We start from the raw sequence: 14,540 nt of genomic DNA on the forward strand, positions 1-14,540 counted from the left end.
TTTCAAAAAGCTTCATACTGTTCTAGTTAAACGATCCTTGTGTTTCAGGAGTCGTTCTTGAAGAATCAGGACAAAATTCAAACTTTGGCAAAAAGAGCGAGATGGGGAGGGGAATTTTTTTATGTAAGACAGTAAAAACGCAACTTTAAATGAATATTTCGACCCTATATCAGGGGCCGTCCTCAGCAAAACAAACGAAGAAAAAACCAATATAAAAGAAACTCACATCAAAATTCAATCGTAAAAACTAAAAAATAGCAGTCGTGGTTGAACTTTCTTGAAGTAATGAAAGTCTTGAAAGACTGTTTTGAAAAGAAATATTTTTACGATTGAATGTTGATGTGAATTCTCTTTATATTGGTTTTGTCTTCATTTGTTTTGCTGAGGACGGCCCTTTGGATATAAAGTCGAAATATTTATTTAAAGTTACGTTCCACTGTCTTATATAAAAAAAAAATTCCCTATTGTTCTACTTATTGTTAATGATGGAAAGGCAGTGTGGTCTTCGTCGCTATTGAGGAGGGGGCAGCCCCCTTTTAGATCCTTATAGAAGATAGCCATGAGTAATACTAAATAAAAAATTAATATTAAGATTTATCCTAGATTAAAAGGAGTAAAATAAAAAAAAAATCGAAAATGCTTTTATCTCCAAACACACTAACAGTGCAAAAAAAAAAGTTCCTGATCTTTCAAAGAAACTAAAAAAAAAGAAGAGTGGGATCTTCTTGATATAAAAAGTTGTTCTTTAACACGTTCTTATAAGACATGTTATGCATACTGTCATTTTATTATCTTAAAAAAGTTCCAGTTTTTTCCGGTAAGCAGGAAAAGAATGTTCCTTTTGAATGTCTGTTGGGATAAAAGCCTTTCTAAAACATTCTTTTCGTCTATTTATTTTTATTTCCAAGATATTTATTAAGAAAGAACCGGTTTAGAATGGAAATTAAAACAAGACAGAAAAACGGTCAGCTACACCTGTTTTCTTCTTGAAAAGAAACGGTAAATGGTAATATTTTTCAAGTCCAAGCAACTGTGTTGCGAGCTGTACAACCGGTTTTGCATAATTCCGAAATTACGATCGATTCTAAAAGAGGTTCTAAGAGAGCGATGAAGCTGAGACTGAATTTAGGGTTTTTGACTCCTACTAATGGCTGCATTTTTTTAAACAAACAGGGTCCTCTTAGATTACTGATACATGGCAAAACTTTTGGTATTGAAAATTTCATGTTTCAATTATTATTACGAGTGAGAAATAACATATTCGAAAAATAAATTATCTCAACATACATTGTGAACCAAATGGACGGTTCGCAGTCAATTCGTATTAAATTTGAAGTATAAGATAAGATAAGTTTTATTCTTCATTAGATAAACATACAATATTACATGTTATTATTCCCCCAAAGGCTCATTTGCCTGTACAAAGGGGGAAGACATGTACGGGGGTAAATACGACATGTACAAAGGGGGTAAATACGAATTAAATTGTATTTTGGACCGGGGACACGCTCAAAATTAGACACGTGCTTAGAATAAAAATTAGACATGGCATTTACGAAACTCGGAGCAATGGCCAGCAAAAAGTTAACTTTAACCAGTAAAAAAAAGAAGGCCAGTCTACGGTTATTGGATTCCCCTTGGCAATTAACAAGTAAAACAAGAAAATTCTTATTCATTACGTCCAAAATAGCATTAATTAACAAATTTTTGTGGAGGCTTTAATTTTAGTCCAATGCCTAATCACTTTTACATAGATGCCTGAAATTGACCTTTTTTTACTTAAATTTGGTTGGCTTAAGACACTAATTAAAACGCCAAAAAAAAAAAAAAAAAAAAAAAAAAAAAAAAAAAAAAAAAAATCAGCCCAAAGTGTAGGTTTTAAATAGTTTCAAATAGAGCTTAAAATCATTTTCAAATATGTGGTATTGAGCTTTCAAAATAGAAATTTCTTGATCGGCAGAGTCGAAAGAAAATTCAACAATGAAATTTTTGCTGCCTAAGTCAAAGAGTATGGGTATCTTGTGAGAGTGGGAACTGATGCTTCTGTCGATAAACAAAAACCTGTCAGCGCCATGTAGCGTTTGGCAACACTTCTATATATATATATATATATATATATATATATATATATATATATATATATATATATATATATATATATATATATATATATATATATATATATATATATATATATATATGTGTGTGTGTATATATATATATATATATATATATATATATATATATATATATATATATATATGTGTGTATATATATATATATATATATATATATATATATATATATATATATATATATATATATATATATATATATATATATATATATATATATATATATATATATATATATATATATATATATATATATATATATATATAACTGATACAACTCGGTCATAAATGGATACAATTGGACCAAACATAGAATCTCACTGTAAAAATCCATTAAATAGAGCAAAAATGACCTGAAGTAAGAATTGTGTAATTATAGTAGACAGTCGACAGGGGGGAGTCCAACTGCGTGATATCCTTAAATGGGCATTTTGCAACAGTTCACTGTATACTGTGGCGTCTTCTTTTTCCAAATATAAATACACATTTCATGCCACGCGTACTTGCTCTGAGCAAAAACGTCACAACCTTAATTTAGTTGCTAGTGTTCGGATTAAACAGGTTTTTCCATAGGCTTTTTGTGATGTGTACATCGGAATCGCGCGTGCGCGAAGGCGAAGTATGAATCTTGTGTGGTTTTAAATATATTTCCCTTTTTTTTAATTGGGTCTATAGCCTTTGTCAATACTGTATTACTCTACTGTGCAACAGTTCTCTCTACTGTGCAACAATTCTCTTTATTGTGCAACAGTTCAAGATACTTAAGACTGAACGTAAAAACGAAATACGTGATTAGAATGGGCCAGGAGATCATACTATTTACGAAATCTAGAGCAATGACCAATAAACGAGTTAACTTTCTATATAAGAGAAGGCTATTCTAATACCTTTGTTGTTTTCTACCCGTTAGATGCAAAATCTCGAAATAAGAACTGCTGTAATAGCTTGAAATGCTAGTAGGAAAAACCTATAGTTTTGTCATCAAAGAAATAAATGGATCATGGAACGACAAGTTTTTACTTGGATAATTTGATACCTTGGCTACTGTATTAATAAGAATAGCGATAAAGAAAATTACAATTATATATATATGCAAAAATAAATATACAAATATATATACAAATATATATATACAAATATATACAAATATATATACAAATATATACAAAAATATATATACAAAAATAAAGAAGATTACAACTTTACTTTTTTAATGTATCGAAAAGGACAAACAAATTTTCTGTCTACAGAGAAACGTTATTAGCACAGTCTGAAAAGAGGCTTGAAACGTTATTATAGAAACGTTATTAGCACAGTCTGAAAAGAGGTTTGAAACGTTATTAGCACAGTCTGAAAAGAGGTTTGAGACGTTATTAGAGAAACGTTATTAGCACAGTCTGAAAAGAGGTTTGAAACGTTATTAGAGAAACGTTATTAGCACAGTCTGAAAAGAGGTTTGAAACGTTATTAGAGAAACGTTATTAGCACAGTCTGAAAAGAGGTTTGAAAAAATCAGGTTTCAAAAAGTGTTTACATTTTTTCCTTGAAGTTTAATTAATTTTCAAAGAAAACTTCGGCAAATAGCGTTTCATTTTTAAGAAATATAACTTTTGCTTTTTTTCGAAAAAAATGCTATCATATATAAAACACCCTTTATTTAAAAAATTATGAGATCAAAATACAGCTGCATAACTGAGGCTTATATTTCGATAGTGACTTAATAAGTAATGCAAAACTATTTCTGATACTTCTATATGACTTGATTATATTTATTGTCGTTCAAGGTGGCACAGCACACTTATGTGCTATAGCCCATTTATGTGCTATGCCACCTGTTTCTGGTGCCGGTTTTTTCTCGTCCCGATTGTTTTCTTTGGTACTACGGCGAGACCTTTTTAAATGAATTAATTTAAAAAAGAACTGTTTCCACCAGACCAATTTTTCAAAGAAAAGTAAAGACCTCCATTAAGCCAAGAATGAGCAAAAATTATGTCAAATAATCTTCCAAGCGTAAAACTACCCCAAATCATTATCAATAAATAAATGAAACTCAAAACGAACAGAAATTAAAATAGATAGCTGAGTCAAGCTCAAAACGAGTTAAATTTATTCTACAAAGTCAGGGGTCAAAGTCTAAAGCATGAGCAGAGGTTGAAGAGAAGATTTTATAAAATGAGATGTCAGATGGTGGTTTTGTTTGTAACGTAATAGCACTAGTTGCTATAATGACAATCATTTCACTAACACTTTTTGGCGCCTGAAACAATTACCAATCCATAATCTTTAAAATTCTGTTTTGAAAAGGTTTCAGAATTCTACTCTTTTCATTTATGAGTTTTAATGCTAAGGTCTGGTCAGGTCATTTTCTTTTTTTCCCTGAAATCATGGTTTGATTTTTTAAAAGAATTTTCTTAGACGTTTCATACTATGCAATGTGTCTCCTGAGAAATTACCTAGTTACTTACTGATTTACGTAAATGCCGCCCATCCTTTAAAGTCGTCTTAGGGCCTCTTTGTTCGTAACGACATAGATGTGCTATGCCACTATCGTTCAAAACATACTCAAAAAGTAGCCCTATAACTATTCCTTTCAACATCCCATTCTCCGCTTACTTGTTTGATAATCCTATACAAAAGTAAATAACATTTGCAATATGAATGTACATTTTATCTTGTATTTTTGTTATTTTTTTCGTGTTTTGTATTTTGGAACAACATTTTTGTAAAACTAAAACTACAAATGTATTAAATCCCTGTCAAGAAGCTTACTTGTTTTGTAATCCTATATAGAAGGTAGTCCTACTTATATTTTATGATATGACCGTGCATTTAATATAATATTTTTGCTGTTTTTTATTGTATTTGTATTTTGAAACAGAATTATTGTAAATATAACATTATAAGTTTTCTAATTTCTGGAAAAATCCCAAAAACCTAGTAACTAAGACTAAAATTTAGTTATTTAGTGCAGTTCGTCAAAACAGCAGGTAATTAATCCCCAAACAATTTACGTGGGAGGATCTTTCCATGGAGGAAGTTTTCTTTGGAGAAGGGACATTGCTATGAAGGGGGCACCGAATTTTCCAGCATTATTAAAAAAAACGATCACAAATTAAATTTAAAAAAAAACAAGTTTTTCAACTGAAAGTATGGAGCAACATCAAAACTTAAACCGAATAGAAATTATTAAGTATATTATTGGGTTTGCCCCCTAGTCAATACCTCGCTCTTTACGCAAAAGGTTTGTTTTAGTACTTTTATAAAGAGCTATTTATTCTAATTAACGGCCTTTGTGATTAAGGGGTCATTCTTAGAGAATTGGAACAAAATTTGAACTTTAGTGTAAAGAGCGAGGTATTGACTAGGGGGTGAACCCCCTAATATACACAATAAAAATATACGAATATAGAAGTTCGTTACGTAAGTTAATTCGTAAGTTATGTATATTTATTACTAAACCACACTGCCTTTCTATTTACGATTAAAACGAAATGCATATAATGAAAAACGGGTAAAACTTTTAATAAGACAGTGGGAAAAACAAGTAATAAAAGAAATCCGAATTAAGAAAAAGAAAAAGAAAGAAAATTAAAATAAGAAAATTAAGTAAGAAAAAAAATTGCTCAAAAAGGTGGGGCGAAAGTTGTCCTCTAATTAGTTTTGCCACTACAAATAGCACTTTTAATTTGCAATCGAATGAGCCTTCCCCCTACGACCGTGTGTTTTTTTAGCTAATGCCGGAAACGAAAGGACAAATGGGAAACACGCCCTATTAATTTCAACAATATCCATGGGCATCCATAAGCGGGGGGCAGGGGGCAGGGGGAGGCCTGGCTGAATGATGCTGCCTTATTTTTATATTTTTGTTCTGAAATTTCTATTATATAGCATTAAAAGTGTCAATTAGACGAGGTCCCCCCTCCCCTGGAATTCAGCTTATGGGCGCCCATGACAGAATATCGTTAACTTTGACTTTGAATCAGGGCCTTCCTGCCATCTGTTCAAGGATGGCTCATCATACGAACGAAATGAGCATCAGAATGAGTCATAATCAAGTCCATTAATATAATCAAATACAGAGAGGTCAGTTGGGTAACTTGTTTAACCTACCTGTAAGTAATTAATCCCCAATTTTCCATTGCACCGGCTGCAAAATCTGGCAGACCCACAAGATCTAGCTTAGGAAGAGGATATTCAATTCCGAAGTATTTTTCAAGGAAGGCAAGCATAGCTGGAGTAGATTTAGCTGCCAGTTCTGTTTGGTTCATTGCATCACTTCGTGCCCAAATGCGGATGACTGGTCCAAGCTTTGCCGCTGGAGGTTCTTCTGGTAAAGGTAGGTCTGTCGTTGGTGGATCAGTGGAGTCAACTTCATCAGCTGACCTAGAAAAATTATAAAATAATATGAGTTTGCTTCGATAAAATTCTGATATTAACTGAAGGAGGTCTTGGATAAAGGGTATTTTAGGTACTTGTGTATTATACGCCCCTCACTCAAGTGAGGACCTGTTTAAATTGTTTTATCATTTAATTGGAACCTGTTTCTGCTCAATCCTAATAAAATATCACAAAATATGATGAAAATATAATACTTTAGAAACAAATTTGGGCTATACATTTGCACATTGGGAGGGGGGGGGGGTAAAATATTGCGGGTATACATGCAAAATGTGTTAGGTAAAATTATTATTAATATTATGAATTAATAATTTTTTTCTAACTTCAAACTATCCAAATATTTTAACCCCCCCCCTCCAAATGTACAAATATATAGCCCAAATTGTACATTTCCCATCTATTCTGTCACTTGTCTTCGTCCTGTCACAAGCTAAGCTGAAAGAAACTAACGAAGAAACCGGTTTGTTCTCGAGTTTTAGATAGGGTAAACTTGAGTGAGTGGCGTATAATACACAATTATGGCATTTTATAGTCAACATCATGTTGAAATCCCTTTTATGGCAATATTTTTTAGTTTTGAAGGTTGAATTAAAAACAAAAGCCAGATTTCTAAAAAAAAACATAAGAGGTATTTATTTAGAATAAACTGTTACAGCGTAGTGAATATGTTACGCATTTTCTTTTGGCAAATTAAGTACATCTATAATCTAAGCCAATAAATTAAGTATATGTAAAAAAGAGAAAGAGAAATCGACGCTAAAGAAGCTTTTCTTAAAATTTTGTTTAAAATCATTATTCTTCTTTGAACATTTTATGATCGGTGTGTCGAACTAAGAAACTTGCTCTTATAATATCATGGACACCAAGTAATTAAAAAAAAACATTACTCTAATTAGAGGCAGGGGTGCCAATACAAAAAAAAATCAGGGCCAGGCAAAACGTATTCTTCAAATCTAGGGAAGGGGCAATTTGTTGTTTTTTTTAATCTTTTTTTAATTAAAATTCCCCCAATTTTTTTTTCCAAAATCTAGGAGGAGGCAAAAGATTTAGGGGACAGTTTATCTCATCTAACCCCCCTCCCCCAACCTCATCTAATAGACACCACTCATTAGAGGTAAGATAATAATTCAATTATTGAACAACTTAAGAAACAACCCTAGCAATTTATTATTAGAAAAAAGACGACAGAAGGACACAAATGAAATATCATAAAGATGACATAGTGGTGAGAATTACACATGAAGGATCAAAATTAACAGCATTAAAACGGGTAATATTAACATATTGTCAAAAAAAAACCTCCGAATCCACAACATAGTAAACTTTAATAAAAGCAACCGTGACGGGGTCGTGCTACATTTGGAAGAAAAATGACAATTCGACACGTACAGCAGGTAACAAAAAGTAAGCCTCCCCTCAAATTAAAAATTACCCCTAAAACAGCAAGAAAACTTAACGAAGTGGTTCTTGTCCCTCTCTCATACTCTTAAAACTCGATTGGTTGTTTGTGGTATAGCTAAAACTTGCGGCTTGACAATAATACTTAATTGGTAATTTAAAAAACAACTGAAGACTTTTTTTTCACCAGAAGTTAAAAATCACACAGGCCTTACTTAAAACTTGATCAAGGTAATATTTGTATTTACAAACAGGAATTAACTTTATGAGTTTGCTGGGTAATAAGAGATGGCGTTGGTCACTTTTTTCTCAGGCAAACTACTTGATGATTTATCCTTAGGCCTGGCCACAGTTCATATAATTATCCAGTATGATCATTCCCTATTTCACCCATTATAAAAACTCAGACCGGGGTGCGAGTGCTCCAGAGAACGTAGAAACATAAGCGGCGTCGGATCTTTTCACTGGTAGACAAGTCAGACGCGAAACAATCGGAAACAAGTGGAAACCCGCTATTACGAATAATGCACTTTACGCGAAACAATTGGAAACAAGTGGAAACCCTCTATTAATAACTGCACGAAGAAGTGGGAGGAGCATTTTGTTCGCACCGAGAACGAAGACCAGAAATGATCTGCAATAAGCTTACTGGATAATTTTATGAACTATGGGACTGGCAAATGAATTCCTTATTGTATTGGGAGCTGCAAACTACTAAATACTAAATTCCAGAACACCTAAACACTAGGCTGACGTGTACGGATTGTTTCGAGCTCCATACTATATGTGCAAAAAGTTCATATGCAGGGTTGCCACCCTAGTGATTTATCACTATTTATAGCGATTTTTTATACTGCCTAAACAAAAAGTCACTAAATCAGCACATAAATCACTAGATCATTGAAGAAAATCACTAAATCATCCAAAAAATCACTAAATCTGGTGATTTGGTTTTATCTCGCCGGGTCTCAACCATGTTGATATGTAATTTTGTAGCAAAGCTTTGATGCAAATAATGACGATGGGCATAAAATAGCTTGGCTTAGGACGTCGCATAATTTAGACGTTGCATAGTTTGGATTGCCAATTAAGGATTCAATAAACATGCTCAGCTGACATCTATGGCTTGCAATATTGTACCCTAAAAACTAGACTTAGGGCTTTTTATAATAATATTCGTACTATAACTAGATAGGTCAAATCTGCTGTAGTTTGATTATGGAGAAGGGGGGGTGCATGCACAAATAATCATTAATTTCTTTTAATTTTTACTTCCAATATCTAATAGAAACTCCATTAATGCTTTAATTTCTCCTATTTGTAATACTGTTTTCAACATCAGTTTTGGGGCCTCTCCCAGGCCACTCAGCGTGTCCCCAGGTGGCAGATAGGGAAACTTCCTGTAGGTATCCGGGGCACCTCCCGGTAGGGAGGCGCGGACCAAGGGAGGACCCGGTCTCTGGGGATCTTGAAATATAGCTGGAGCACCTACGTCTGGGGGTCATGCGGAGGAGGTGGAGGAGGTCATGCGGAGGAGTTCAGGCGGAGGAGGTGGAAGGCCCCTCTGATGTGCACTGGGCAGGGCCCATCGGCGTATGGATACGTCCCGCCAGTCACAAACCTTCTCCCAGCAATGGGACAATAGCAGGTGATGCAGGACGCCAGAAGGGCGCATTATCGGTAGTAGATATAGCCAGCCCCTGCTAGGGATGGAGAGGAGTGGCTTACCGCCCTCCTGAAATTAACCAAGAAACCTTCTTTATTATTAAAAACTACGAAGTACAAACGATCAAGAACGAGAACCAATACTACCGCGTCCGGGGCAACCGACGAAGTTACCGAGTCCGGGGCAACCGACGAAGTTACCGTGTCCGGGGCAACCGACGATCTGACGACCGAAAATCTCGTGAATCAAAACCCTTTAACAATATTGACAACTCCGAACCCGGAGGCTATGCTTTCCCCTAAATTGATTTTATCTATCGGAACCCTGAACGTTAGGACGCTTGCTAAACAAGGCAAAATAGATCTTGTCCTGAATGAACTAAACCGATATGAATGGGATATTGTGGGACTTTCAGAGACACACCTCCCTAGCACTGGCTAAGAAAGGATTGGCAACACTAGTCTGATAGTGTCTGGGAGAACCGACGCCGTCCATCGCCAAGGTGTTGGCTTTTTGATGTCGAGTAAGGCACGAAGATCCCTGATTTCCGTAACGCCTGCCTCAGAACAGTTGATTCTGATACGAATGAAAGGATCGCTGATTAACATCACGATCATACAAGTTTATGTCCTGGCTGCAGCAAACCAGATGAAAAGTCTGACAATTTCTACTTTCAACTGCAAAGCCTAATTGACGCAGTTCCCAAAAAAGACCTTGTTGTTGTCATTGGCAACTTCAATGCTACTGCTGGTAAAGATTCTGCTGGAAACGAAGATGTTACGGGTAAGTTTTGCTTTGGACGACTTAAAAAGAGGGGAAAACGCCTTATTGAATTCTTCAGAGACAGTGATCTACCTGTTACCAATACTCTCTTTAAACGCAGAGAACTTCGTAAGGCGACATGGACCTCGCCGGATGGAAAAACCCGTAATCTTATTGATTACGTGCTCGTCTCTAGGCAGTGGAAATCATCTGTGCTAGATACTGTCACACTCGCAGGTGGTGATTTCGACAGCGACCATTCCCTGGTCATGTCTGCACTAAAGATACGCCTGAAATTTTCCGCAAAGCTGAATAATAGACCTGCTCGTTTCAACATACATCTTCTCAAAGACCCTCAAGCCCACAAGACCTACATCGATGAACTGTCTATTCAAATATCGGTCCTTCTTTCTAATTTTCCTATAACTCTATCTAAAGAGGATATCGATAAACTGGTGACAGGCTCCTCTAGGATCATCAGCAAAGTAGTGATGTCCGCCCTAGGAACCAAAAAGGGTGATAAAAAGCCTTGGATAACCAACGAAATCATTTTCTTATGTGCTGAGAGACGAAAAAATAATAACAGGTCAGACTGAAAGAGCAGGGACAGACATAAGCAGTTGAAGCGTGCAGTAGAAAAATCCACCCGTAGAGCCCATCGCACCTACATTAAAGACAAATGCAAACTGTATGAGTCTTATTTTAATAGAAGCTACTCATAACTTTTTTTTAAGAGAGTTCGTGAGATAACACGAAAGAAAATTCTCTATTCTTGTGCACTACTATATCAAAACGGCTCCCAGATACAAAGCACAGAAGGTATCCGATCGATATGGATGGAGCACTTCAAAGAAAAGCTTAATCCTGATATCCTTCCAAACCCTGCTGTCCTGGACCTGTTTCCCGTTACTGTCTCAGACGCCAGCCCACCTCCTCTCCGTTCTGAGGTCGAGGATGCCATCCAAGCGCTGAAGACTAACAAGGCCCCTGGTCAGGACGGAATACAGGCGGAACTTCTGAAAGTCCGGTGTGAACCACTTGTAGATCTTTTCCACAAGATTTTATCCGCTGCCTGACATAAGGGGCATTTACAACTTCTTGGTGCGAAGCTACAATTGTTCCACTACACAAGAAGGGGTCAAAGGCGATATGTGATAATTACCGTCCCATTAGCCTAACAAGTCAAACTGCCAAGATGTTCACCCGAATTATACTCCAACGGATCAGAGCCGTGTCATCCTTAGTCATCCAAGAATACCAAGCCGGTTTTCGCCCTGGCAGATCGACCGTTGACCAAATTTTCACTGTTCGCCAAATTTTAGAGAAATATCTGGAATGCGGTCGCGACCTGTATCAGCTCTTCATCGACTTTAGGCAAGCATTTGACCTTATTTGGAGAAATGGCCTATGGCATATCCTCCTCCATTAGAGGATCCCACGAAATCTAGTAGATCTTATCGAAGTTATGTACTCAAAACTTGGGAGTCGCATCATGACTAGTGATGGTCTCACTGACAGTTTGTAGACTTCCGCAGGTGTCCTTCAATGATACTTCTTGTCTCCAGAGCTGTTCAACCTTTTCCTCACAGCAGTCTTATCCCTGGTGGAAACAACTTGCGGCGCACATATAGGGGGTGTTCAGACAGATAAGCTAGCCTACGCTGACGATATCGACGAAATGGCTGAAACACCCGAGGATCTACAAGCCATTGCTAAAGACGTCCTCGAAGCCAACAGTTCTTTTGGAATGATCATAAATGTATCAAAAACAAAGGCTATGTGCTGCTCATGAAAATTACAGGTTACAGTTAAGCCAGACCTGAAACTTGATGGAAAGAGTATCCAGTAGGTCAATGAGTTCCCTTACCTCGGTAGTCCGATAACCCGCGACAACAGTCTATCAAAAGACATTAAAAGACGTCTCGCCCTCGCGAGTTCCAGTTTCAGGGCCCTTATGCCCGTATGGTGAAGCAAGGATTTGTCTCTGCGGCTTAAGACACGACTTTTTGATACCCTGATCAGCCCCATCGCAATATACTCATGTGAAACATGGACGCTGAAGGTAAATGACAACCGTCGCCTTGCTGCATTTGAAACTAAGTGCCTCCGCCGCATCGCTTGGATCACTTGCCTTGATAGAATCTCAAATGTCAAACTTATCAACGGCCTTAGAGCACAACAAACAATTCTCATGAAGATCCAGCTCCAGCAACTTCGATGGCTCGGTCACGCACAACGAATGAGTCGGTACCGTCTCCCAAAATCACCTTCGAAGGCCAAATTCACGGTTGTCGTCCTCGTGGTCATCTCCCAAAAAGGTGGAAGGAAAACTTTGCACTTCATCGCCTCTCGGATCTTTTTTGCCTAGCAGAAGACCGTGAAGCATACAAAAGATACATCCACGCTATTACGAAGAAAGAGGCCCCAAGACGACCTTCAAGGACGGATGGGACTTAAGTCAAGTCATTTGTAACTGAAATGGCGAATAAGCGCTTATAACGTCCTATTCTTTACGTTTGGATTCATTCACGTTTTTGGATTCAAATACCTATAAATATATAATTGCCTATATTTATAATACCGTGCTGACTTCTCGTTATTTTATTTTTCCATATGAGGCTAAATGAAAAAAGACTAAAATTGCAATCGCATTTTCTAGCTGCTTTTATTTTCTGACCTTATCTTGGTATTCCATTGTAGGTCTTTCAACTCAATAGAATTTTATTCTGAAAACTTCTTTCAATCATCAATATACGCAACTTTTAGAACGGTCATGATAATGAATGGTAAGTAAGGATGAGCCATCGTCAGTAGAAAGTGAAACTATAGAAACGTGAGTTTGATAATAATACTGTAACATGACAATCAAAACAATCTACTCTTAAGTTTCGCTCTAAATATACAAAATTCCTTTACTTTAATTCAGCAAAAGTTACTAACATAGATAATTTGGATAACTTTAGAAAAAGAAAGAAACCCCGCAATAAAAGAGAAGATATTCAGAAAAACCGAAATATAAAATAAACCATACTTAGATTTCAAACCCCTGTTAACAAAAATAAAAAATTTGAATTTTTTCGGAGAAGGGTTTCCTCGAATGCGTGTTCACATGTTTTTTGCTATTTGTTTTTCCTTCTTTTCTTCACTTAGAGGATTTACACAAATATTAGCACTTTTGCTTCAAATGCCGTAAAAATTATAAACCGGTTCAAGGAAACAGAGGATGAATTCAAAGTTCAATGACCTACTTTAGTTTAATGAAGCTATAATAATAAGACTAAAATTGACATTAAAATATTTTATAGATTTCCTAACAGCTGGAATGATGTATTACAGAGCAATGTATAAAATTTATGAATAAAACTTTCAAAACAATGGTTTTGTTAAATAGACATGAACTCCTGTCTTGGCGTCTCTCCATCATATCAGCTAGCTAGCGAGGTGACTTCAAAAGCCATAAGTATGCACTTAAATACACCTCTTATGAAAACTAGACTTGCTCGAGACAAGTGAATGGCAACGCTTTCTTAATACCCTAAGGACTCTAAATAGCGCATGAGAAATTGAGGCATGGGTAGTCATGTAAGTGCCCTCAAATTCAAGAACCCACTCCTGCCTGAGCCGGGCGAACAAACGTAACTCAGTGTCAGTGTTGCCACCTGGTGAGCAAAAATCACTAGATTTTAATGATTTTCTGGTTGATTTACTGATTTTCTTCAATAATCTAGTGATTTATGTGCTGATTTAGTGATTTTTTTTTATTTAGGCAATACAAAAAATTACTATAGATAGTGATAAATCACTAGGGGTGGCAACCCTGCTCACTGTACCCTCACTTTTATTCATTTGTTTATCATCAACAAAACTTCATCTTTGCAAAACAATAGTCAAGCACTATTTAATCGCAAATCAGCTATTCGCCACTTTGCTGGGAGGAGCTATAGGGGGTACTAAAATCCGATTAAACCTATGTGCTTAAGCTTAAACAAAAGAGAAATCAATTATTGAAGAGATTTGTGAGGTAGAAAACTTTAAAGCTAAAATATGCATTCTGCAGGGTTTTAGCCTTCCCCACAGTAGCAGATCCAGAGGAGGGCGGGGGGAGGGGGCGATCGCCCACCCTGGCTTAGGGAAAAACTTTTATCATTAGATTTTCTGTGACTTGATTGCGAGATCAACGC

The 14,540-nt window shown here is 36.1% G+C and overlaps 1 protein-coding gene across 2 annotated transcripts in view; it reads right to left on the bottom strand.

Moving 5' to 3' along the window:
• The window catches only part of LOC148945753 (aminopeptidase N-like), a 111,191-nt gene that overhangs the window by 50,654 nt on the left and 45,997 nt on the right, over positions 1 to 14,540 (bottom strand). For both annotated transcript variants that reach the window (XM_089098144.1, XM_089098145.1), the window contains exon 5: positions 6,246 to 6,518. In XM_089098144.1, coding sequence (XP_088954270.1) covers positions 6,246 to 6,518 — 273 coding nt within the window. The remainder of the gene's footprint in view (positions 1 to 6,245; positions 6,519 to 14,540) is intronic.

The sequence above is a fragment of the Artemia sp. Qi Xiang Cuo genome, chromosome 12 (assembly GCF_049724085.1).
Source record: "Artemia sp. Qi Xiang Cuo chromosome 12, ASM4972408v1, whole genome shotgun sequence".
NCBI lineage: Eukaryota > Metazoa > Arthropoda > Branchiopoda > Anostraca > Artemiidae > Artemia > Artemia sp. Qi Xiang Cuo.